The sequence below is a fragment of the Phyllobates terribilis genome, unplaced genomic scaffold (genome assembly GCF_046119375.1).
Source record: "Phyllobates terribilis strain yellow unplaced genomic scaffold, ASM4611937v1 Scaffold_1__5_contigs__length_1240528914, whole genome shotgun sequence".
NCBI lineage: Eukaryota > Metazoa > Chordata > Amphibia > Anura > Dendrobatidae > Phyllobates > Phyllobates terribilis.
In genome coordinates, this window is record NW_027362761.1 from 856,776,018 (window position 1) to 856,803,829 (window position 27,812).

At 41.6% G+C, this 27,812-nt stretch overlaps 1 protein-coding gene across 1 annotated transcript in view; it reads right to left on the reverse strand.

The window, feature by feature from the left end:
• The window catches only part of LOC141153682 (microsomal triglyceride transfer protein large subunit-like), a 137,546-nt gene extending 122,660 nt beyond the window's left edge, over positions 1-14,886 (reverse strand). The window contains exon 1 of the mRNA XM_073638720.1: positions 14,686-14,886. Coding sequence (XP_073494821.1) covers positions 14,686-14,746 — 61 coding nt within the window. The 5' untranslated portion in view covers positions 14,747-14,886. The remainder of the gene's footprint in view (positions 1-14,685) is intronic.
• Between the last annotated feature and the right edge of the window lie 12,926 nt (positions 14,887-27,812).

Here is a 27,812-nt window from a genome sequence, read left to right on the forward strand (position 1 = left end):
ACTACATGCGTTTTTCCCTGGGGATTCTCCACATCTAGTACAATTCTTTGGGGATAATCGGCACATACAGTTATATGAAAAAGTTTGGGCACCCCTATTAATCTTAAGCTTAATGTTTTATAAAAATTGGTGTTTTTGCAACAGCTATTTCAGTTTGATATATGTAATAACTGTTGGACACAGTAATGTTTCTGCCTTGAAATGAGGTTTATTGTACTAACAGAAAATGTGCAATCTGCATTCAAACAAAATTTGTCAGGTGCATAAGTATGGGCACCTCACCAGAAAAGTGACATTAATATTTAGTAGATCCTCCTTTTGCAAAAATAACAGCCTCTAGTCGCTTCCTGTAGCTTTTAATGAGTTCCTGGATCCAGGATGAAGGTATTTTTGACCATTCCTCTTTACAAAACAATTCCAGTTCAGTTAAGTTTGATGGTCGTCGAGCATGGACAGCCCTCTTCAAATGATCCCACAGATGTTCAATGATATTCAGGTCTGGGGACTCGGATGGCCATTCCAGAACATTGTAATTGTTCCTCTGCATGAATGCCTGAGTAGATTTGGAGCGGTGTTTTGGATCATTGTCTTGCTGAAAGATCCATCCCCTGCGTAACTTCAACTTTATTACTGATTCTTGAACATTATTGTCAAGAATCTGCTGATACTGAGTGGAATCCATGCGTCCCTCAACTTTAACAAGATTCCCGGTGCCGGCATTGGCCACACAGCCCCAAAGCATGATGGAACCTCCACCAAATTTTACTGTGGGTAGCAAGTGTTTTTCTTGGAATGCTGTGTTTTTTTGCCGCCATGCATAACGCCTTTTTGTATGACCAAACAACTCAATCTTGGTTTCATCAGTCCACAGGACCTTCTTCCAAAAAGAAATTGGCTTCTCCAAATGTGCTTTTGCATACCTCAGCCGACTCTGTTTGTGGCGTGCTTGCAGAAACGGCTTCTTTCGCATCACTCTCCCATACAGCTTCTCCTTGTGCAAAGTGCGTTGTATAGTTGACCGATGCACAGTGACACCATCTGCAGCAAGTTGATGCTGCAGCTCTCTGGAGGTGGTCTGAGGATTGTCCTTGACTGATCTCACCATTCTTCTTCTCTGCCTTTCTGATGTTTTTCTTGGCCTTCCACTTCTGGCCTTAACAAGAACTGTCCCTGTGTTCTTCCATTTCCTTACTATGTTCCTCACAGTGGAAACTGACAGGTTAAATCTCTGAGACAGCTTTTTGTATCCTTCCCCTGAACAACTATGTTGAATAATCTTTGTTTTCAGATCATTTGACAATTGTTTTGAGGAGCCCATGATGCCACTCTTCAGAGGAGATTCAAACAGGAGAACAACTTGCAAGTGGCCACTTTAAGTAGCTTTTCTCATGATTGCATACACCTGGCTCTAAAGTTCAAAGCTCAATGAGGTTACAAAACCAAAAAAAGTGCTTTAGTAAGTCAGTAAAAAGTAGGTAGGAGTATTTAAAACAAGAAAATGATAAGGGTGCCCATACTTATGCACCTGACAAATTTTGTTTGAATGCAGATTGCACATTTTCTGTTAGTACAATAAACCTCATTTCAAGGCAGAAACATTACTGTGTCCAACAGTTATTACATATATCATACTGAAATAGCTGTTGCAAAAACACCAATTTTTATAAAACATTAAGCTTAAGATTAATAGGGGTGCCCAAACTTTTTCATATAACTGTAAAACTCAGAGTACCCGCAAGTGAAATTAACATGTTGCTGATTTCAAACACACATCACAGATCAGTTTACACAATGTAAAAAAAAGCACAGTGGGCATAAGATTTCTATAAGTTCCATCCACTTGGGAACTACATTACAGTGAAAATACACAGTGGGAAGATCTCACAAAATATTCAGCATATACACTTAGCCTAAGGGCAGAGACAGACTGCTGTTTACGATGCGATCCTCGCACGAGAAATACCTCATACTGACTGTCTGCTCTCCTGACCTGAGCTTGACAGCTGCATAGAAATCCATCATGCTGTCATGCTCAGGTCAGGAGAGGTGCTGGCCAGTCCATACACTGTGATGCGATCATCGCACAAGTTATATGGCAGTCTGTCTCTGCCCTAAGACTACTACTGGGTGAAAAAGGCTTGATTGTTCAGCAGCACGGCATATAACTCTTCTTTCTGTACATAGCCCATAGCACAGTTTACACTGATCTGATTCAGATTATTTCTTTCTAGGTTTTGACGGGGACATACTCTGTCTTTGCGCTCCACTTTATATTTATATATTACTCGATAATAGCTGACTTTTTATGCCTTCGTCTTATAATGTATATTTATTTATTGCTAAGTTATGCTGGTACTTGTAGTATCTCTGTGATTCACTTTATCTATTAGGCCACGTTCACATGTTCAGTATTTGGTCAGTATTTAATCTCAGTATTCGTAAGCCAAAATCAGGAGTGGGTAAAAAGTGCAGAAGTGGTGACGTGTTTCTATTATATTTTTCCTCTGTTCCACTCCTGGTTTTGGCTTACAAATACTGATGTGAAATATTGACCAAATACTAAACGTGTGAACGTTGCCTTAGTAAGATATACTGTGGCTTGTAGTTTGTCAGTGCTCCAAATGAGTAGCCGGAAGAGGCGATAGTAAAAGACATCACCATCACCACTCTCTCTATTCGCTCACACTTATCATAGTCATCAGCAATATCAGTTCCTCTATCTGCCACCGGGATCGAGATTACAGGGGTTGTCCTAGGCATATACAGTGGGTACGGAAAGTATTCAGACCCCTTTAAATTTTTCACTCTTTGTTTCATTGCAGCCATTTAGTAAATTCTAAACAGTTCATTTTTTTTCTCATTAAAGTACACTCTACACCCCATCTTGACTGAAAAAAAAAACAGAAATGTAGAAATTTTTGCAAATTTATTAAAAAAGAAAAATTTAAATATCACGTTGTCATAAGTATTCAGACCCTTTGCTCAGACACTCATATTTAAGTCACATGCTGTCCATTTCTTTGTAATCCTCCTTGAGATGGTTCTACTCTTTCATTGGAGTCCAGCTGTGTTTAATTAAACTGATAGGACTTGGAAAGGCACTCACCTGTCTATATAAGACCTCACAGCTCATAGTGCATGTCAGACCAAATGAGAATCATGAGCTCAAAGGAACTGCCCAAGGAGCTCAGAGACAGAATTGTAGCAAGGCACAGATCTGGCCACGGTTACAAAAGAATTTCTGCATTACTCAAGGTTCCTAAGAGCACATTGGCCTCCATAATCCTTAAATGGAAGAAGTTTGGGACCACCAGAAGTCTTCCTAGACCTGGCAGTCCAATCAAACTGAGCAATCATGGGAGAAGAGCCTTCGTGAGAGAGGTAAAGAAGAACCCCAAAATCACTGTGGCTGAGATCCAGAGATGCAGTAGGGAGATGGGAGAAAATTCCACAAAGTCAACTATCACTGCAGCCCTCCACCAGTCGGGCCTTTATGGCAGAGTGGCCCGACAGAAGCCTCTCCTCAGTGCAAGACATATGAAAGCCCACATAGAGTTTGCTCAAAAACACGTGAAGGACTCCCAGACTATGAGAAATAAGATTCTCTGGTCTGATGAGACGAAGATAGAACTTTTTGGTAATAATTCTAAGCGGTATGTGTGGAGAAAATCAGGCACTGCTCATCACCTGCCCAATACAATCCCAATAGTGAAACATGGTGGTGGTAGCATCATGCTATGGGGGTGTTTTTCAGCTGCAGGGACAGGACTGGTTGCAATTGAAGGACACATGATTGCGGCCAAGTACAGAGATATCCTGGATGAAAACCTCTTCCAGAGTGCTCTGGACCTCAGACTTGGCCGAACGTTTACCTTCCAACAAGACAATGACCCTAAGCACACAGCTAAAATAACAAAGGAGTGGCTTCAGAACAACTCTGTGACCATTCTTGACCGGCCCAGCCAGAGCCCTGACCTAAACCCAATTGAGCATCTCTGGAGAGACCTGAAAATGGCTGTCCACCAACGTTCACCATCCAACCTGACGGAACTGGAGAGGATCTGCGAGGAAGAATCCACTCATATTGTTGGATTAAGGGTTTCTTTGCCTTCATCATGCAGCTCTCAGTTGAGGTAGTAAAAACCTGCTGACAGATTCCCTTTAAAGGAGCTCTCCAAAAATGTAATAAAATGCCCTCCATTATGTAATTTAGATGGCAGCCTGTCCAAGTCACGTGTCAGGCTTGGCTGCACTCAGAAGAAATACAGCTGGAGGTAGGCTGTGTTTCAGCTGATAGAGGCGCTGTACCGTAAGCACACATACCTCTGTGAGCTGAGGATAAGGGCTGTGACTTCAGAAGAAATACATTTTAATTGCTCCTGTCAAAGTAATCTGATTAGCTTTTAAAATAAGGTAAGTATCAGACTGAACCAGGGTAAGATACTTTTATGTTGCGTTTCTGAATGTTTCAAAGGAATTCGATACATGACTAAGGTAAAATATGTATAATTGGGTCAACAACTGGCTCACTGATAGGCAGCAGAAGGTGGTTATAAAATGGAACACACTCTGATTGATTCACAGCTAACTTTGGTGTATCACAAGGGTCAGTATTGGGCCCTCTTCATTTTAATAAATTTATTAATGACATTGTAGAGGCCTTACAGAGTAGAATTTCAATATTTGCAGAAAATACTAAACTCTGCAATGCAATAAATGCACATTAGGATTATTTAATATAACAGAGGGATTTATGTATGCTTTGAGGCTATGAGTCCTTGGGTGAGAAATGGCAACTGAAGTTTAACGTAGATAAATGTAAATCATGCACTTGGGCAGAGGAAACAAAGTGTACAGTTATGTACTAAACAGTAAAACCCTGGATATGAACATCACTGAAAAATACTTGTGTGTATTGGTGGACTGCAAACTCGACTTTAGTGACCAGTGCCAGGCAGCTGCAGTCAAACCAATCAAAATCATGGGATACATGAAACTAAATATTCATGACAACAATATAGTATTGCTTTTAAACAAGTCACTAGTGCAGTGTACAATTTTTTGCCCTAGTTTATATGAAAGACAAAGCTGAATAAGAAAGGGTGCAGAGAATAGAGACCAAGGTTATCAAGGGAATGGGTGGACTGTGGTACCATGCTTGGAGTTCTTCAGTTTTATATTACAGTGTGTATATACTGTATATAAAGGGACAGTACAAAGATCTTTCAAATGATCTTTTTACACTTAGACCTGCAACAATTAAAATGGGGCATCTTATATATTTAGAGGAAAAAAGATTTAATTATCATCACAAACTATACACATATATATAAAGAAAAGTGATTGGATAACAACATTGTTATCCATACAGTTGAAACTAGAAGTTTACATACACTATATAAAAAGACACATATGCATGTTTTTCTCACTATCTAACATGTGCAAACATGTGTTTCAGGTGTGCATGAAAAATACGTACACAGGTGTGTCTCTAATTAACTTAGATGTTGCCAAAAACGCTATCAGAAGCTTCCAAACACATGACATCATCATATGGGCAGTCCAGAATTGGTTAAAGGCATAGTAATTTTAGTGTATGTAAACTTTTGATTTTGCAGTAAGTAATAAAAATGCCTTAAAACATTCTCTCTCTCTCATTATTTTGGCATTTGGCAAATATTAAAAATTATGGTAATCCTAATTGACCTAAAACGGGCAAGGTTTATTTTGATTTCATGTCAGATATTGAGAAAAACATGCATATGTGTCTTTTTATATAGTGTATGTAAACTTCTGGTTTCAACTGTATATATATAACACAGGTCTGCAAGGGTAAAATTCTTTGATAAAAGGTGATTTTTATATACTTTCGATCACAGAACTCAGCTAAAATATCGACAAAAATTCCATCATGTACAGTTTTTTCACAAACACTGACTTCATAGGTAAATTAAGTTAAAAAACTAGTGTCCAAAAAGGGATACGAATTGCTGAAAGTTGCTGACAAATCAGAGGGTCCTGTGTGAAAGCCTGTATGAAAATAGTTGCTAGATAAAAGATTGATACTGTCGCGCTATACAGTTACTAAAAAGAGTAGTAAAAATGAAAGAAAGGGAACAGAGATTTCCCTGAAACGTGTAGGTTTGTGCACACCGGAGGACTCCGTACCTAGCAGTAGTGACGTCACACGCTATTCCAGCACTCACCTTTGAGGTTACCAGGGAAGCTACCAACTGCAGCGCCCTGATCTCATCAACTTCTCAGAAGATTCTCAGCATAACGCTGCACCGTACCCACATCCAGCATTCTCAAGACTTTGGATCCTTACAGCAGACACCCTTTCGATAGAAAAGTGTATTATGCATACTTTGTGTAAAACTATGTGATCAGGAGAAGTTGTGGGCTTGACATGTGATGTGTTCTGTTAGTGTAGAAGAACTACGACAGTGGTCTAAGGTAAGAAAGAGCTTTTGTTTTGGCATGCCTTTGATCTGGATGGAGGGAACTGCAAAATCATAGTGATGACTGCAACTTTTGTAAATGCAATGTGAAGGGATTCAACCTTAAAAATAAGAAGGAAATTATATACCCAGTCCTCCCGTGAGCGATTCGCCCTGTGCCTCACGGTTCAGAATACTTGTCCTTTCACCTCCGGAGAAACTTGAAGATATACCTGATTCATAAGATTCAGAATATGACGAGCAGGATTCTGACGAAGACTTTCACGCTAGTCCCTACGAGCCACAACTTTTTTTACAGCTCGTATTTAATGATTTAGTCAAGGGCTTGGAGATTCCTAAACATTATGCAAAACATTTAGGCTGTAGACTAAAAAGAACCTGCTAGCTCCCGATACCTGTTTTTCATGGTATAGAAGCAGAAAAAAAGAATTTCTTCTATACTTTTTTTTAAGACAGTGCTCTAGTGTATTGCAGTGATATTCCTGGGCTGATGGAAAAATTTAACATTGAGTACAATATGAGCAAGTGGAGACACTTTATTGATTCATCCAAAAAAGGCTGAAAGCTATGCTGCTCCACAATGGCAGCAAGTATGCTTCAGTGCTTGTAGGGCATTCTGTGCACTTGAAAGAAAGCTATGAGAATTTAGACTTAATTCTCAAGAAACTTAACTATGAGGATCAAGTATGATCAATGTGTGGTAATTTGAAAGTTCTCTCTTTGCTCCTTGGGCAGCAAGGAGGATACACAAAGTACTCATGCTTTTTGTGTGAATGGGACAGCCAGAATAGGACTCATCACTGGAGCCAAAAAAGTTGGCCAACCAGACATCTTTGCAACCTGGACTCAAGAACATAGTTGTGGAAAGTTTAGTTAATACCACTAAAGTTTTCCTGCCATCACTCCACTTTAAGCTTGGACTGATGAAGCAGTTTGTGAAAGCTCTTCCGAAAAAAGGAGAGACTTCTAAGTACCTGTGTACCAAGTTTGTACCTAGGTAACAAAGATCCAAAATTTAAGTCCATCATGGAGAACTTGCTGAAATATTTCAAAGCCTTGGACTGTCTGATGAATTTCAAGTTACATTCTTTACATTCCCATTTGGACTACTTTTCTGAAAACCTTGGTACTGTTATTAGCGAAGAGCAAGAAGAAAGATTTCATCAGGATATCAAGGAGATGGAAAGACAATACCAAGGTAGATGGAACGTGACCATGATGGGGGACTACTGCTGGATGCTTCACAGAGAAGATCTGCAGGCCTTTTATAAGAGAAAAGGTATCAAGGGAAGCTTTGAAGAGAAAAGGAAGAGGCGCAAGAATTAATTTCCAATAAAGTTTCAGAATGAATGTTCAATACATTTTTATATATATTGTGTACATTTTTGGCTAGAATAAAGATTGTTCTTGTTCATCTCGCTTGTAAGTAATTTCATGGGTGTTTTGGCAAAAACCCATACGTGGTGGTTAAAAATAGAAGTGTTTTTTTAAATCCGGGCATAAGAAAACATAAGAATCAGACACCGAATTTGAAACAATTGTCATAAACCTAAATGTTGCATACCTGTGTCATTTTTTTAGCACAAAGGTGACTGATAACACACAGAAGTTTGTGGAATAGCCTAGGTCACTGACATTCTGATGTCATGCTGCTAAAGACAGCAGAGAAGCAGCGCCAAATTCTTTATGAAAAATCAAGAAGATATATGTTTAAAATAAAGGACAAACATATTTGACTAAAAAAGTATTTTTAAAACAGTATTTCAATAGAACGCATTAGAAAAATCGAAAGTGATGCCAGTTTCTTACACTAAAGAACACTACTGCAGTGAAAAAATAATAGCACATTCCATATTACCCCTGCCCATACTAGATACTGTTATTTGTCTTTAACAGAAAAAATTGTGCAACAAGAGAACCTTAATCAGTTGCTTACGTCTAAACTATACACAGATACAGTTGAAACCAGAAGTTTACATACACTATATAAAAAGACACATATGCATGTTTTTCTCAATATCTGACATGAAATCAGAATAAACCTTTCCCGTTTTAGGTCAGTTAGAATTACCATAATTTTTAATATTTGCCAAATGCCAGAATAATGAGAGAGAGAGAGAGAATATTTTAAGGCATTTTTATTACTTACTGCAAAGTATAACGTTTACATACATTTCATTAGTATTTGATACCATTGCCCTTAAACTGAATGACTTGGGTCAAATGTTTGGGATATCCTTCCACAAGCTTCTCACTATGGCTGGTCGGAATTTGGGCCCATTGCTGCTGACAAAACTGGTGTAACTGATCCAGGTTTGTAGGTCGTCTTGCTCGCACCTGCCTTTTCAGCTTTGCCCAAGAATTTTCAATAGGATTGAGATCAGGACTTTGTGATGGCCACTCCAAAACATTGACTTTGTTATCCTCAAGCCACTTTGTTACCTTTTTGGCAGTATGCTTCGGGTCACTGTCCATTTGGAAGACCCATTTCCGCCCAAGCTTTAACTTCCTGGCTGATGTCTTGCGATATTGCTTCAGTATTGCCACATAATCTTCTTTTCTCATGATGCCATTTTGTGAAGTGCACCAGTCCCTCCTGCAGCAAAACAACCCTACAACATGATGCTGCCACCTCCATGTTTCACAGTTGGGATGGTGTTCTTAGGCTTCCAAGCTTCTCCCTTTTTCATCCAAATGTAACGATGGTCATTATGTCCAAAAAGTTCAATTTTTGTTTCATTAGACCACATGTCTCCAAAAATTAAGGTCTTAGTTCCTGTGTGCATTTGCAAAAATCAATCTGTTTTTTTTATGTTTTTTTTGGAGTAATGGCTTCTTCCTGGCAGAGTGGTCTTTCAGCCCATGTTGATACAGTACACCGTTTCTTACCAGCTTCCGCCATCATCTTCACAAGGTCTTTTGCTTTTGTCCTTGGGTTGATATGCACGTCAGACCAAAGCACGTTCATCTCTGGGACACAGTACCTGTCTCCTTCCTGAGCGGTATGATGGCTGGACATTCCCATCTTGTTTGTACTTGCATATAATTGTTTGTACAGATGAAAGAGGCACCTTCAGGTATCTTGATATTGTACCCAAGGATGAACCAGACTTGTGCAAGTCTAAAATTCTCTTCCTGATATCTTGGCTGATTTCTTTAGACTTTCTCATGATGCTACACAAAGAAGCAATGTGTTTCAGGTGTGTATTAAAATATTTCCACAGGTGTGTCTCTAATTAACTCAGATGTTGCCAAAAAACCTATCAGACACTTCCAAACACATGACATCTTCATGCGGGCAGTCCAGAATTATTTAAAGTAAACTAAGTAATCTTAGTGTATGTAAACTTTTGACTTTGAAGTAAGTAATAAAAATGCCTTAAAACATTCTCTCTCATTATTCTGACATTTGGCAAATATTAAAAATTATGGTAATCCTAATTGACCTAAAACGGGAAAGGTTAATTCTGATTTCATGTCAGATATTGAGAAAAACATGCATATGTCCCCGTGTTTGCGTGGGTTTCCTCCGGGTTCTCCAGTTTCCTCCCACATTCCAAAGACATACTGACAGGGAATTTAGATTGTGGTCCCTAATGAGGACAGCAGCGATAATGTCTGTAAAGCGCTGTGGAATTAATGGCGCTATATAAGTGAGTAAAATAAATTAATTAAATAAATATGTCTTTTTATATAGTGTATGTAAACTTTTGGTTTCAACTGTAGTAGAGGGTCCCATGTAAGAATGATAGCCACCTGTTGGCTAATAGCTTATTTGTTAAGATTTCACATTATATATCAACATTATATATCACAACATGGATCAACAGATTTAGGCATAGTGATTTTAGTAATACCATTATTAGAATCATAAGAGTAATACAAAATATAGAAGTAATCAAAAAAATTATAAACGGGTACATTTGTAATAGTGCAGCAATAATAAAAATGGTAATAATACATTTGTGAGGCCTAGTCCCAGATAGTTACCGTATTTTTCGGACCATAAGACGCACTTTTTTCCCCCCAAATTTGGGAGGAAAATGGGGGGTGCGTCTTATGGTCCGAAAGTAAGTTAACGGTGGTGGTGGAGTGGGATCGGCGGCGTCGGCAGCGGTAGTAGGTGGCGGCAGCGGCAGCAGAAGAGGTATCTGCCTGGGATCCGGGGCCTTGCCGGGTAGCGGGGCCGGTGTCTTGCGATGAGCGGCGTGAGCGGATTCCGGTGCGCGTGGCAATCTTTCTGAAGCTGATCTACAGGAAATTGCGCTCTGCCACGCCTGTGGCCAATTTCCTGTAGATCACAGCTTCAGAAAGATGCCTGCGCGCACCGGAAGCCGTTCAGCCATGGTACTCACAACAAGACACCGGCCCCGCTACCAGGCCCCTGGGTCCCAGCCACCACTCACCCAAGTCCCCAGCGCCAGCCACCACTCACCCAGGCACTCAGGCCCCAAGCCCCCAGTGCCAGCCACCACTCACCCAGGCCCCAAGCCCCCAGCGCCAGCCACCACTCACCCAGGCACCCATGCCCCAAGCCCCTAGCACCAGTCACCACTCACCCAGGCCCCAAGCCCCCAGCGCCAGCCACCACTCACCCAGGCACCCACGCCCCAAGCCCCCAGCGCCAGCCACCACTCACCCAGGCCCCAAGCCCCCAGCACCAGCCACCAGGCGCCCAGCGCAAGCCACCAGGTCCCTAGCCCACCAGCACCAGGTGCCCAGGCCACCAGGCGCCCAGCTCCAGGCCACCAGCGCCAGGCACCCAGGCCACCAGGCGCCCAGTGCAAGCCACGAGCACCAGGCCCTGCTTCCTGAAGGATCCTGCCTCCAGGAATTTTTTTTTTCTATTTTCCACCCCAAAATTTGGGGTGCGTCTTATGGTCCAGTGCGCTTTATAGTCTGAAAAATACAGTAGTAAGTTAGAGTAGTGTTAGTGTAGGGAGTACAATTGGGGGAGAAAGGATGAACTGGATGGACCTAGGTCTTTATTCAACCTATGTTACTATGTAACATAGCATTTCAAACCACAATAAAACTTGTTTTTTCAAGAGGGAAACATGGGCAGCATGTCCATACCCTTTCAAATACACAGTTTAGGCCTGCGGCATGACGATGATTGTTTGTGTTCTAAAAATTATACAGCATAGCTGTAACCTGTTTATCAGTTTACCAAGAGCTATATCACTAATGAATGTGCAGAAACATCAGCTACCCTACTTCTTATCCTTCTTATCTAAACTCCTGAATTGAATACCTTGCTCAACCAACAACTGTCTTTACAAGCTAATGGCTATGGGAAGTTATCTCTGCAGGAGCACTAACCTTCAGAATAGGACGATTTAATCAATAAATAGGAGTAATCAAATACTACGAAATAGTAGATAATGAGAAAACCTTGCTCTTACAATAATTACATCATACTGCCAACCTCTTCAAAACTGAGCCAATGTAAAATTGCAGACGAGTACAAATCTGGTTCATACAAGTATCATCCTAGCTGTAGCCACTGTACTACTATGCTATAATAAAGTGTGGAAATTCCTCTTCCCCAGATATTCCTCCATAACTACACGGATTTCCTATTCAAGAGAATAAAACTTGTCCACAACAAAAGAAAGATTTGTGCTGTGTTCAACTCACACGGGATTTTGTAGATTAATACACTAACAAAATCTCAGCTGTGTGTTAGAAGGGATTAAAAATAATGTTTCTATACACTAACAGCAAGGAAAGATCTTGAAAATAGTGGTAGATAAAAGCGCAAGGTATAGAAAATGAAACTTAAAGGGGTTGTCTGATCTTCTGAAGAAAGTCTGCAGTCACTCTATGTGGCTGCAGACTTCTGAATCCTTATAGCGCACATGCCGCATGCTGCCAGGATTCTCCAGTGTCGCGGGCGGTCATGTGACCGCAAGTATTCGATTTGCATAAAAGTGATCATTTGCCGACTAGATGTGCTCGGCCTTGCTGGATATAAGTGAATCAAGTGAGGCCAAGCACATCTAGTCAGAATGTGGCCAAAAGTCTGCAGATCCCAGTGAAGGAGCTCAGTGGGGTGCTCACAGTGTCCGTGCGGTACATACCGTGGCTGCGGGCACGCTCTGACTTCTGGCTCTTGGCTTAGGTCACAAGTCTTAAATGCCCTCTCTTCCTTTCAGAAGCCACTCGCTCACTTCACTTTTGGATGTTTTGAGCGGTGGTCACACTCAAGCAGGAGCCATGCGTAAGAGATAGCTTGTAGCTATATTGTGCGTGCAATCGCACTGATACTGTGAGAGCACCGCTGGGCTGTTCCACTGTCAGTGCGCAAGTGCAGAAAGAGGATCGATTTTAAACAGCGTTCACTCTTGCCAAGCAAGGGCTGAAAATCAAGATGGGGGATCAAGATCAAGATATGCAAATAGGAGGGTGTAACAAACTATAGCCCATGCTAAAGGCGCACTGAAGCACCCTCATTTGCATATTAACCCCTTTACAACCTTCCAAGGTCGCCTCCCCCTGTTTGATGCGGGCTCCGGCGATGAGCCCGCATCTTTTCTGGCACAAGACAGCTGATCTGATCAGCTGTCATGTGCCCCTAACAGCCGCAGGTGTAATCAAAATCCACCCGCAGCTATTAACATGTTAAACGCTGCTGTCAAACTCCAACAGCAGCATTTAACATGGCGGCGCCGGAAGTGCGTCATAAGACCCGCCCATCAGCGCACCCGTCACTTGATTGCGGGTCGCCGATGGGTTGGTATGACTGCAGGAGACCCCTGTGTTGTCGTAGCCCTGGAGCCCTGCTGTGTGTAGCACAGGCGATCAGATGATCGCGGCTTCTAATCTCCCATGGAGACTATTGAAGCCAGTGAAAAGTGAAAAAAAAATGTTTTTAAAAATATTAAAAAAATAAAAAATATATAAAAGTTCAAATCACCCCCATTTCGCCCCATTTAAAATAAAATTATTTAAAAAAAAATTCAAAAATACACATATTTGGTATCACCGAGTTAAGAATCGCTCCATCTATCAATATATAAAAAGAATTAATCAGATCTGTAAACGGCGTAACGAGTAAAAAATCGAAGTGCCAGAATTATGTTTTTTCTGGTCACCGCAACATTGCAATAAAATGGAATAATGGGCGATCAAAGCATCGTATCTATCCCACAATGGTATCAATAAAAATGTCAGCTCAGCATGCAAAAAAATAAGCCCTCACCCGGCCCCACATCCTGAAAAATGGAGACGCTGCGGGTCTTGGAAAATGGTGCCTTTTTTTTTTTTTTTTTTTTTTACAAACTTTGGATTTTCTTTTCACCACTTAAATAAAAAAGAACCTATACATGTTTGGTATCTACGAACTCGTAATGACCTGGAGAATAAGAATGGCAGGTCAGTTTTAGCATTTAATGAACATGGTAAAATAAAAAAAATAAAAACTATTGTGGAATTGCACTTTTTTTGCAATTTCACTGCATTCTTAATTTTGTTCCTCATTTTCCAGTACCCACTATAGTAAAACAAGCCCTTACTTGGCCATATTGATGGAAAAATATAAAAATTATGGCTCTGGGAAGTAGAGGAGCAAAAAACGAAAGAGAAAAAGCCAAGGTGGTAAAGGGGTTAAATAAAAGAATTTCTGAAAATATAACATTAAACTGTATACGCCACTCTTTATGCCTGGTATGATTTTTATAGGTGCTTAGTCCCATATATAAATGTTTAAGCAGTTTAATTCAAACAACGGCGGGTAGTGCTGTGATACCAGTAGATAAATAAATCCCGAATTAAAAGATATGAAATTATGTCTGATTTCTTCTTCAGGAAACCACAGAAAGTCATTTAGCAGTTTAATTACCACTTTGAGAGTGACAGACTCTTTAAGTAGTACCATAGAATTTACAAGATATGAATCGTTACATACGTTTGCTTATTTTTCTTCTTTTAATGAAATATTCTGCTTAGTCTAAAGTCACAGTATATGATAACATGTTAGGTAGAACCAGAACAAACAACAGTTCTTCTCCACATTTCCAAACACATCATACACAGGAATGCTATACAATATCACACCAAACTATTTTCTGTTATGTATAGCCTATGTATATATAGAATATGACACATTATATGGCTTGTGACCGCTTGCTACTACTTACACTCAGTCTGTGCTATCTACGGAAACAACCTAGGTGAAAGAGTCTCACTAGAAAGTCTCTACATTGTGTATAAATACACTTACCCTTAATGGAAGCAGAAAATGTGGAAAATATACAAAGTAAAAAAAACGTGAGCGATATCATTATTCCGATCTCCTGCTCCAGTGGCAGCCTTAGTTCATTCACTAGGAGCCAGAAACCAGTTGTTGGTGGGGAGAGACTCAGACTAGGTAAGGAAAGATTCAGCCTGAAGAACCATGTTTATCTAGATGTAGTAAAGGTCAGATTCCAAACTCCATGTGTTAGTTTTATTGACCAAAGGTCTTCTAGTTAATGATTATTCTGGAATGGTACCTTCTTATTTAAACTGTGATTGCTATTGTTTCACACAAAACATGTATGGTAAAGAAAGAGGTCATTGAGATGAGTGGCAATGATGAGGATGATAAGTGAGGTATATAGGTACTTCTAAAGGGTTATTCTCAATTATCTGCAGAAGTAGAGATAACTTAGGGCCCTTTCACACTGCGCTTTGTCACGCGTTCGTTGGTCCCGTTGGGGCATAAGTCCGGACGACCCGCAAAACGGGATTAGGCATATGCGCCGACAGGGCCATAGACTATAATGGTGCCGACGTGTCAAAGTGTGATCTGACGTGCATCATTTTTGGGTGTATAGGCCTACTGGAGTTAGACACTCAAACGCAGTCTACTACATCTGGGTGCCACTTCCAGCAGACATACGCCTAAAAATGATGCACATCAGATTGCACGTTGACTCTGTCAGTATCATTATTGTCTATGGTCCCATCAGCTCATACGCCTGAATCCCGTTTGTGATGGGGTCTGGACTGCTGAGACCTCCAGTAATGCTGGAAACATGGTTCTGGAACTTGGGCTTTGTGGAGCCCTGTCTTGGCAAGACCCAAGTTGTGCATACCAGACCTCTGCTGCATTCATTGTCTATGGGATTTCTAGAAATAGCCAGGTGTGATTTTGGCCCATTCTTTCACACAAACACTCTTCAAATATGGAAGGTTCCATGGGCTCCATATTTTGAGAGTTTCCTTGGCTGTGTTTGGGATCATTGTTTTGCTGAAATGTCCTCCCCAGTTTCATTTTCATCATCCTGGTAGATGGCAGCAGATTTTTATCAAGAATTATTCAATAATCCTTCCTTCAATTATATAAATTTGGCGAGTGCCGTATGCTGAAAAACAGCCTCAAAACTTCACTGTTGGTATGGTGTTTTTGGGGTGATATGCAGTTCCTTTAGGTTTCCAAACATGTGTGTATTATGGCATCCAAAGAGTTCAATACTGGTCTCATCTGACCAGACTATATTCTCTCAGAATTTTACAGGCTTATCTAAATGTTGAACAAACTGTAAATGCGCTTGAACATGTTTTTTGCTCAAGAATGGAGTCTTGCGTGGTGATCGTGCATACAGGCCATGGAGGTTGAGAGCATTGCTTATAGTTTTCTTTGAAACAATTGTACCTGCTGATTACAGATCTTTCTGTAGCTCTCCACAGGTGGTCCTTGGCTCTTGGACAACTCTTCTGATAATTCTTTTCACTCTTCTGTCTGAAATCTTTCTGGGAGCACCTGGTCTTGGCTGGATTATGGTGAAATGATGTTCTTTCTACATCCAGATTATGGCCCCAACAGTGCTCACTGGAATCTTAGTTTAGAAATTCCTCTATAACTAATGCCATCCTTATGTTTTACTTTTTAATTATTGATATATTTCAGCTGGTGTCATGACTTTCCAAGGCTTTTTGCACCTCTTTCTTCATGTGTTCAATACTTTTTCCCTGTGTCATTTCTCACTATTACACATAACTTAATTTATGGACATCTATGGTTTGATTTCTTCACCTGTGTGGATTGGATGGGTTGTTATCGACATCTGGTGAGAATATCATGTCAATAGCACCTTTAGAAATATACTTAGAAAATTGGTGACGTGTTCAATACTTATTTCACCCGCTGCATGCATGCATGCACATTATATATACAGTTGTGCTCAAAAGTTTACATACCCCAGCAGAATTTTTCCTTTCTTGGCCTTGATGACTGGCATTATCAATTCCTTGGATATTTTTTGTATCCCTTTCCTGTGTTATACAGTTTAACTACCTTTTCCCGTAGATCCGTTGACAATTCTTTTGCTTTCCCCATGACTCACAATCCAGAAATGTCAGTGGTTGGATGAAAGATGCAAGAGTCTGTCTGGATCCTAGAAACTTACTCAGCTTTTATGCACACACACTGATTCCAAGCAAACAGGTCAGAGGTGAGGCCTTTAGTAACCATTCAAACCCATTTGTGTCAAATTCTGTGCATGTTATCAGGCCAAAATCACCAGGGTATGTGAACTTTTGATGAGGGTCATTTTGATGTTTTTGGTTGTCATTAAGATTTAAAAATAGAAAACAGTTTGACAATAAATGGCTTCACCCAACCAATAACCATGAGTGGAGAAAAAGTTTTTTTGTTATCATTCATATTCTCTGAAACAAGGCCAAGAAAGGAAAAATTCTGCTGGGGTATGTAAACTTTTGAGCACAACTGTATACATACAAATATATTGAAAAAGTTCTATGAATTGCCAGAATTATTGGACCAAACTGTTGGCCTTTGTGTAGCATTTTAACTTGGTCAGCTGCAGAACATTTCTACATCCACTGATGATAACTTACCACCTGCTGCTTTAGCGCTGCAACCAATCATTGTTGACACGGTTAAGGTGGCATTACAAATGCTGCAGTGACCACTGCAGTCAACCATAATACTCAGCAATGTTGTGCCATCTAATTGAGCATGACCAGTGAGCCTTGCAATTGCCTGCAGCAGTCACCACTGCTGCCATGTCAAGAAAAATTGTGGGTAGCGCTGGAGCAGCAGGGGGTAAGTTCATGTACACAAGACATCTTTCACAGGCGGATCAAGCCAGGAACTCACATGAACAAGCAATCAAAAGATTTAAAAAAGAATCAACATATGCACTGAAATATCAAAATAACTTGTTCATTTGATCTGTCTTTGTCACTTCAAAAGCCCTAAAGAGGCTAAAAGAAGTGACCTGTCAATTCTTCTTGCAGCTTCCACGTGGAAGCCGCCACTATTTTATATATAGAATGTAAAAGAAAATAAAAGATGCCGGCAGCAAAGCCGCCGCAAAAGATGTTCAAGAAGACGTCAGAAAAGAGGTTTCAGGATAAACACTGCTGGAGTTTTCCTGAAGCATCTTCTGCTGAAAAACAATGTGGTTATGCCGGGATCTGAAAGACATGTGCACATAATTTATGGCTATGTTCATATTAGAATATAAAAAATCATCTGAGCTTCATCCAGAACACTCTGAAACCTTTTTTTAATTTGTCATCCACATGTAATCTGCGTATCCCAAGAGGAATTTTTCAACACAACAACACAAGCCTGCATGTTGCTTGTGCTTCTATGAGTAGCCTTTGTGGTTTAATCATGCTACCATGACTTGCAGGGTCTCTGGACATCTATGATGCCATTGGTTGGCAATTGCAAAGGTAGCTGCCAGCACCAGATCTTGATAATTTGTGTGCCCAAGTGCATTCAGCTTGGCAGAACATTCTACAGACAACGATTAATAACCTCATTGATAGCAGCCAAGGCATCTAAGTATGTGCATTTGGCGCTCAAACTTGATACTAAATGTCGATGTTTTGAAAATGTTTCCATTTTTTCATCATTTGCATATCATTAACATGTCTATCCATCCTGTGATTTCCATAATTCCATGACTTTTCCTTGTTGGTGTTGCAATTTCAATGTTGATGAATATATTACAACATGTAATGAATGAAAACTGATGTATATAGGTTGCAACTAAGTGTTGAAAATTCAAATCTTAAAACACCTAAATGATATTAGCACCCCTAAAGGTTGAAATGTTTCAGGGGCAAAGCAACTAATATCCACTATAGTAAAACAATAAGTTTTTCTCTTTATTGTATTGAAGGGGTTAAAAGCAGGTGTGGAGGAGATGCCAAAATAATTTGTCTAGGCTTTTTACAAAAGTCTGTAGTCACTCTAGGTGACTGCAAACTTGTGAATCCTCACACCGCCCACAGCGATTCTCTGGTGCCAGTGGGAACAAAAAGTAGTCACGTGACCAAAAATATACCTCATTCCAACTGAAGGCCGTACACGTCTAGTTGGAATGTGGCCTGGAGTATGTATATAGCATAAATGCGGTCACATGACCGTTTTGTCTCACTGACGGTACCAGAGAATCCTTACAGTGTGCAGTGCGTGCTATGTGATGATTCACAAGCGAAAAGCCCAGACAACCCTTTTAATGGAGAGACCATCTGGATCTTCAAAATGTGTGCACCAATAGGTATGAATATGAAAAGAGAAAATATGTATTGCCTGCCACCATAAAGATGCAGTCCAAGCTACAGGCACCATATTTTAGAGTAGGAGGAACTGAGTATATTGATATATAGTTTTGTTGGGAAAATATTCAGTATAATCTGTGTTTTAATTACTTAAATGGAATCTGTTAGTAGTGTGGGGTTTCTACTCACTTGGGTGCATGAGGAGGCAAACAGGAAGTGTTTTCCTTTAAAAGTCCATGTCGGTTTATTACTTCATAAACCAGGCAAAAGCAAAAGGAAAACAAACAGCCTTTAGTTCTGGCAAAAACAAAGAGTTCTTAAGGCAAAGTCTCTGGTTAGACAGTCCTGTGGGCATACAGGCTGGATAGCATTCAACTCACTGGCTCAATCTGGAGACAACAACACACAGAAGGCCTTCTCCCTCCAAACACAGAACCATGTGCCAAACAACAGCCTCTATTTTATATCTTAACCACACCCAAAGGTGAGGTATGTGTGTAGCAAGACCTGCACATCTCTCAAACTACCCATAACTCAGTCCCATGTGCACCAAACAGTCCTCTTAGTCCTTACATGCACTAGAGCAACACTTCAGGTTACATCACAGAGGACAGCCATCTCTGTGATACATACCTCCCATCAACAATGCGTCCGTTAGCCATCTTACATACCTCCCCCTTCTGCCTAAAGCTGTGGGGTTTGGCACTTTCTACTACTAGATAGAGGATTCTTGAGAGGGCATCGGCTTTACCATGTAGCTTCTCTGTTCCATGTTCCACATGGAAGTTGAAATCTTGTAGGGCTAAAAACCAGCCGGTGACCCTAGCATTTTTTCCCTTTGTTTCCCTCATCCATCTGAGTGGGGCACGGTCGGATACCAATCTAAACTTTCGTCCAAACAGATAGTACCGTAACGTGTCCACCGCTCATTTTATGGCCAAGCACTCTTTCTATATGACAGCATAATTTTTCTCGCATGAAGACAGCTTCCTAATCATGTAGAGAACAGGGTAGTTCTCCCCGTGTATCTCCTAGAAAAGGACTGCTCTTAACCCAACATCTGAGGCGTCTGTTTGGAGTATAAACTCCCTCTTGAAGTCGGGGGCAACCAGAACCGGTTGCCTACACAGAGCCACCTTCATTTCTTGAAAGACTGTCTCCACCACTGCAGTCCACTTGGACATGGCTGATTTTGTCCCCTTAAGGAGGTCAGTCAGGGGTGCGGCCATCATGGCAAAGTTTGGGATGAACCTCCGGTAGTATTCCACGATACCCAAAAAAGCTCTAACCTGCTTCTTTGACAACGGTTTCGGACAAGTTTTTATTGCTTCCACTTTAGTGATTTGCGGTTTGATCTTGTTTCCACCCACTACATATCCTAGGTATTTGGCTTCTTCCTTCCCCAGGGCACATTTTTGGGGGTTTATTGAAAACCCAGCTTTCCTTAGAGCATCAAACATCGCGTGGACCTTTTCCAGATGACTTTCCTAGTCTGGGCTGATGATAACAATATCGTCCAGGTATGCCACTGCGTTTTTTTATGGGGTGCAAGGATTCGATTCATGGCTCTCTGGAAGGTGGCAGGGGCCCCCGGCAGTCCAAACGGCATCCGGACATACTGGAAGCAGTCTTCTCCTTGGCTCCCTGTGACATAGGGATCTGCCAACATCCCTTTGTCTATTCCAAGGTGGTTATGTACCTTGCTGGTCCAAGTCTCTCGATCAGCTCATCGACACTCGGCATCAGATACGCATTGAATTTGGAGACCTCATTCAACTTCCAATAGTCATTACAGAATCTCCATTCGCCATCGGGTTTTGGGACCAGGACAATTGGGCTCGACCAACCGCTCTTGGATATCTCAAGGACCCCGAAATTCAGCATATGACTCACTTCTTTGGGTATCAACTCTCGTCGGGCCTCAGGAATTCGATAGGGCTTCAAGTTCACCCGCACATGCAGCTCCGTCAGAACTTCGTGTTCTATGACCTTTGTGCACCTTGGCAATTCCGAGAACAGATCCTTATTCTTCTGCAGCAAAACACAACACTGCTGTTTTTGGGCCTTCGTCAGTGTCTCCACTATTGCAACTCCTCCAAACTTGCCTTCTGGTTTGACCAGCAAGCCTGCAGCTTCAACAGCCTCTCTGTCTTGCCACGGCTTAATGAGATTGACGTGGTATATCTGGTATGGCTTACGTCGTCATGGTTGATGAATCTTGTAATTCACTTCACCAAATTTTTCTACCACCTAACACGGCCCTTGCCACTTGGCCAAGAACTCACTTTCCACGGTAGGAATCAGTACAAGGACTTTGTCACCAAGATTGAACTGCCGCACTCTGGCTGACCGCTTGTAGACCCTGGCCTGCGCCTCTTGTGCCTGGAGGAAATGTTCTTTTATGATGGGCATCACCCCGGCCTCCCAGGTTTTCTTTGCTACATCCAGGAGACCTCACGATTGTCGGCCATACAGAAGTTCAAATGGCGAGAACCCAGTAGAGGCCTGTGGAACCTCTCGGATAGAGAATAACAGAAATGGCAGGAGACAGTCGCAGTCTCTGCCGTCATTTTATATGACCTTCCTCAGCATACTCTTCAGAGTTGAATCTCTCCACATGGCCATCTGTCTGAGGATGGTATACTGATGTTCTCAGTTGGGAGATTTGCAGGACCTTACACAATTCCCTCATCACCTTACTCATAAAGGGTGTTCCCTGGTTGGTCAAAATCTCCCTTGGTAACCCTGTCCGGGAGAAAACATGGACTAACTCGCGAGCTATACTCTTGCAGGAAGAGCTTCTCAGAGGGATCGCTTCAGGATAGCGGGTGGCATAGTCCAAGAATGACCAATATATATTGATGCCCACGAGCAGATTTAACCAGGGGACCGACCAAGTCAATAGCAATTCTCTGGAACGCCACTTCAATGATGGGCAATGGTACGAGGGGACTTCGCAAGTGAGAGGTGGGGGCAATTAACTGGCACGTAGGGCAGGACCTGCAATACTTTAATATTTCCCGGAGACATCAGGTCAATAGAAGCTCTGCACGATTCGTTCCTGTGTTTTTTCCACTCCGATATGTCCTCCTAAGACATGTGAATGGGCAATGTCCAACACTCTCCGTCAATAGGGCCCCGGCACCAATAACTGTTCCACAAGCTCCTCCCTCACTTTCGTAACATGGTACAACAACTCCCCACTCATCATAAAATAGGGAAGTCTTGTTTCAGCCCCCGGCTCCTGTGCAATACCATTTATGACCATGACATTGTTAAAGGCTTCCCTCAGAGTTAGGTCCCTATGTTGGGCAGACCCAAAATTCTCGCTGGTCACCCCTAACTCCGGAATGTCAGACTCAGGGGACACTACCTCCTCATCCCCCACAAGAACACAAAAGGGAAACCTGTTCGACTTTGGGTGTGGTGATACCTCTTCAGGGTTAACTGGTTTCTTAACCGAGCCGGTGAACCCTGAACCCTTCCCCCACAGATCTAAAAAAAAAAAAAAGTCCCAGCCTATAATAATGAGGTGCAACAAGTCCCAGACGAAGTCGACCTCGTGGGACTCAGTACCATGGGCCGTTTCAATGTCCACTCTGGCCATGGAGTAGTCCTTAGCATCCCCATGAATGCATTGTACGCCAACCTTTTTTCCTGGGATCAGTTGGAGAGGAGGTGTGGCCCTCACAAGGGTCACCAGACTCCCGGAGTCTAGCATTCCTGTTACCTGCCAACCATTCACCTTCACGGGACATGCTTGTGGCCCGTCGCTGGGTGGACAGTTCACACTGCAGGCCGCCGGATACGCATAGTATGAATAGCAGCGTCCTATTCTGCAGTCCATCTGCTCGGGGATCAGGGGACAATGGGCGGCTATATGGTCTAGGCCGTGGCACCTCCAGCCAATGACATCACCCGTCTTACCGCCTTCCGGACATGATCAGCCGGACTTGGGGTTGGGGCGCTCGTCTTCCCCTGGATGGCATTTGCCAGAAGCGGCATCTGCTGCTGCTGTTCCTGCTGGTGCTGTTGGATCTGCTGTAACAATAGCCTGTTGGTCTCCTATTGGTGCTGCTGCGCCTGCACCAAATGTTTCAGCAGGTCCTCCATTTTGTCTGGCGTCACTTGCTGGCTTGTAGCAGACTTCACCCAGGACATGCAGTCCTTCCTGCAGCAGTCACACGTATCTGCTGGGAACGCTGCCCGCACTGCTAACACCAATTGTGGGCTTTGTATTCACTTGGGTGCGTCGGGAGGCAAACAGGAAGCGTTTTCCTTTAAAGTCCATGTCGGTTTATTACTTCATAAACCAGGCAAAAGCAAAAGGAAAACAAACAGCCTTTAGTTCAGGCAAAAACAAAGTAGAGAGTCCTTAAGGCAAAGCCTCTGGTTAGCCAGTCCTGTGGGCATAGGCTGGATAGCATTCAGCTCACTGGCTCAGTCTGGAGACAACAACACGCAGGAGACCTTCTCCCTCCAAACACAGAACCATGTGCCAAACAACGGCCTCCATTTTATATCTTAGCCACACCCAGGGGTGAGGTATGTGGTTAGCAAGACCCACCCATCTCTCAAACTACCCATAACCTGATCCCAGGTGCACCAAACAGTCCTCTTAGTGCTTACGTGCACTAGAGCAACACTTCAGGTTACATCATAGAGGACAGCCATCTCTGTGATACATACCTCCCATCAACTATGCGTCTGTTAGCCACTTTACAGTAGGATCAACCCTTCTAAACCATCTAAATGGGCATGCAGGTCATAGAAAGTTTAATAAAATACCTGCAAACTGATCTGCGATCCAATGTCTTATTCTCAAGAAATCCAAGTTTTACCTAATATGTAAATAAGTTGTTAAGATCTTTGGGCCAGACATAGATCTCCCTGAGAATCTGCCTCCAGAACTTATTTTAAATAAAAGGGGTCATTACCAATGTGAGACATGTAGATCAGGAGTGTAGACTATCAGTAATTACATATCTCACACTGGTAACATCCCCTTTCATCTAAAATAATCCCTGGAGGCAGACTCCCTGGGAGATCTATGCCCAGACCATAGATCTTAAGAGCTCATTTACAGTATATATTAAGAACAATGTGGATTTCTCTGGAATAAAACATTGGATCACAGATATTGAGGCATTATTTTTTTCAACTTTCTATGACCTGCATGCCCATATAGACAGCTTAGGAGCTTTGGTCCTATTGACAATGTCCCTTTAAAGAGTAACCATCATATTAATTTTTATTCAGAAATCAGTAGTACACAGAGAGAAGAAGCAGAGAAATCTTCTTCTCCTCTGAATCTGATAAATTTTCAATTCACAGGTAATATCTGTCTTCGGTGAACACAGATTTTCCCATTACTGAGATATGAGATCGCAGTTGGTGCTTATAAAGTTCTATGGAGAACTGTAACTGTTGTTTCAGCAGAACTTGCAGCATAATGCCTGTGTCTGCCTCTAGCTCCTCCCCCTTTCATAGGAAATGACAGTTGGTGGCTTTAAAGTTCTTCTTTAGTAACGTGAAAATCTGTCTTTACTGAATACAGATTTTGCTCATTAATTGAGATTAAAAATCAGTCCAGGAGGAGAAATAAGCAAAAATATTTTACAAGATACAGGTGCATCTCACTAAATTAGAATATCATCAAAAAGTTAGTTTATTTCAGTTCTTCAATACAAAAAGTGAAACTCATGTATTATATAGAGTCATTACAAACAGAGTGATCTATTTCAACTGTTTATTTCTGCTAATGTTGATGATTATGGCTTACAGCCAATGAAAACACAAAAGTCATTATCTCAGTAAATTAGAATAATTAACAAAAAACACCTGCAAAGGCTTCCTAAGCGTTTAAAAAAGTCCCTTAGGCTGTGTGCCCATGATGCGGATTTAATGGGTTCCGCTGCGGCATTTCTGCCGCGGAAACGCATTAAAATCGCTTGGTAAGGGGTCTGGGATGTATCCCAATGATAATCCGCATGTACTGTGCACATGCTGCGGAAATTTCCGCTGCGGATTGTCATTGCGGAAAAATCCGCAGCACAACCATGTTGGTCACGATTTCCCATTGACTTGCATTGAACCGCATAATATCCGCATGTGCACATGTATACATGCAGATGTTATGTGGTTCAATGCGCGGATGGTACCCGGGTCTGGAGAAGAGGAGACTGTCCTCCAACCCGGGTACCATGGTACCTGCAAGTTAAAAAAGAATTATAAAGTAAAAAATAAAAAAAAATATCCATAGTCACCTCTCCGACGGCCCCCGGTCTCCTCCTGGCCGCGTCCTCTCTCCTCAGCGTCCCGTGGTGTACTTGCAGGACCTGCAGTGATGTCATTTAGTCAGCTGATGGTCACGCGACCGGTCAGGTGATGGTCACATGGCCATCAGCTGACTAAATGACGTCACCGCAGGTCCTTCCCGTACACCGCGGGACGCCGAGGAGAGAGTACGCTGGGGGCCGCCGGAGAGGTGAATAAAAGGTTTTTTATTTCTTTTTACTTTTTAATCATTTTTTTTTACTTCAAATGCAGCATTTGAAGTAGAAATTTCTTCTAAGTCGGTCACACAATATAAATCCATGCCAGTTGCATGGATTTATATTATGTGACCAACTTGTCAAGCCCTTTTCCAAGTGATGCTCAAAATCGCTTGGAAAAACACTTGAAAAAAACGCATGTAAAAATGCTGAAAAAACGCATGTGAAATCCGCATGTGTTTTTTCTGCCAAGGAGATGCAGAAATGCTCAGGAAATTTTTGCTTCAAATCTGCATTGTGGGCACATAGCCTTAGTCTGTTTCAGCAGGCTCCACAATCATGGGGAAGACTGCTGACTTGACAGATGTCCAGAAGGCAATCATTGACACTAAGTAAATGTAAAGTAAATTTTGCATTTCATTTGGAAATCAAGGTCCCAGAGTCTGGAGGAAGAGTGGAGAGGCCACAATCCAAGCTGCTTGAGGTCTAGTGTGAAGTTTCCACAATCAGTGATGGTTTGGGGAGCCATGTCATCTGCTGGTGTAGGTCCACTGTGTTTTATCTGGACCAAAGTCAGTGCAGCCATCTACCAGGACATTTTAGAGCACTTCATGCTTCCCTCTGCCGACAAGCTTTTTGGAGATGGAAATTTCATTCTCCAGCAGGACTTGGCACCTGTCCACACTGCCAAATGTACCAATACCTGGTTTAGAAACAACAGTATTACTGTGCTTGATTGTCCAGCAAACTCGCCTGACCTTAACCCCACAGAGAATCTATGGGGTATTGTCAAGAGGAAGATGAGACACCAGACCCAACAATGCAGACGAGCTGAAAGCTGCTATCAAAGCAACCTGGGCTTCCATAACACCTCAGCAGTGCCACAGGCTAATCGCCTCCATGCCACGCCGCATTGATGCAGTAATTGATGCAAAAGGAGCCCCGACCAAGTATTGAGGGCATTTACTGAACATACATTTCAGTAGGCCAACATTTCGGATTTTAAAAACATTTTTCTAGCTGTTGTTATAAAGTATTCTAATTTACTGAGATAATGACTTTTGTGTTTTCATTGGCTGTAAGCCATAATCATCAACATTAACAGAAATAAACACTTGAAATAGATCACTGTTTGCAATGACTCTATATAATATATGAGTTTCGTTTTTTGTATTGAAGAACTGAAATAAATTAATTTTTTGATGATATTCTAATTTTGTGAGATGCACCTATATATTACAAAGTATCTTATTTTTATGTTTACAATTGATTTCTGAAATAAAAAATTAAAACGACGATTGCTCTAACCCTTTCACAATATTTAATGTACCTATGCATCATGTTCGGGTAGGGAATATCGACCAATGACGTATAGGTAAGTCATGGTAATCGTGCGTGGCACAGGAGCTGTGCCCACGCAATCGCCACAGTGAGCTTGGCATACATGATAGCCAAGCCACAGCTGTCACAGCCAATAGCGGTGCCTGCACCGCCCCGTCTATTTAACCATGAATGCTGCGATCGATAATCAATCGCAACATTTATAAAACTAGGAGAGAGAGGGGGCTACCCATCCTGTCCAATTGGCGCCCCCGCAACCTCATTGAAAGGGACCGATGGTCGTCATGGAAACCCAAGGTCGTCATGACGCCTCTGGGTCTGTCAGCTATGGTAGCCAGTTTAGACCATGCCATGAACATGGTCTAAAAGGCCCCTGTCAGTGTAATACTGACAGGTATAATACATTGCAGTGCTGGTGCATTGCAATGCATCATACCAGCAATCAGAATAATAAAGCTAAAGTCTCATAGAGGGATTAAGTAAAAACGAAAAAAAATAAATAAATGAAAATATTTACAAAAAAAAAATCACTAATTAAACAAAACTGAAAAAACAATTATACCAATAACTACAGTACATATAATCATGTGAAAACAAAAAAACAAAAAAAGTACACGTTTTTGGCATCACCCTGTCCGGAACGACCTGATCTATAAAACTGTTACACCAGTTAACCCCTTCAGTGAACATCATAAAAAAATGTGTCACAAAACGACGATTTTTCATCATACCGCTGAACAAAAAGTGAAATAAAACGTGGTAAAAAAGTCAGCTGTAAATAAAAATAGTATAGCTGAAAACATCATCTTGACCTGCAAAAAACAAGCCACCATTGAGCTCCATCGGTGGAGAAATAAAAAAAACTATAGCTCTCAGACTATAGAGATGCAAAAATAATTATTTTTTCCATTAAATCGTTTTTGTGTGGAAGCATCAAAACATTAAAAAATTATATAAATGTGATACCACTGTAATTATCCTGATCCAAAGA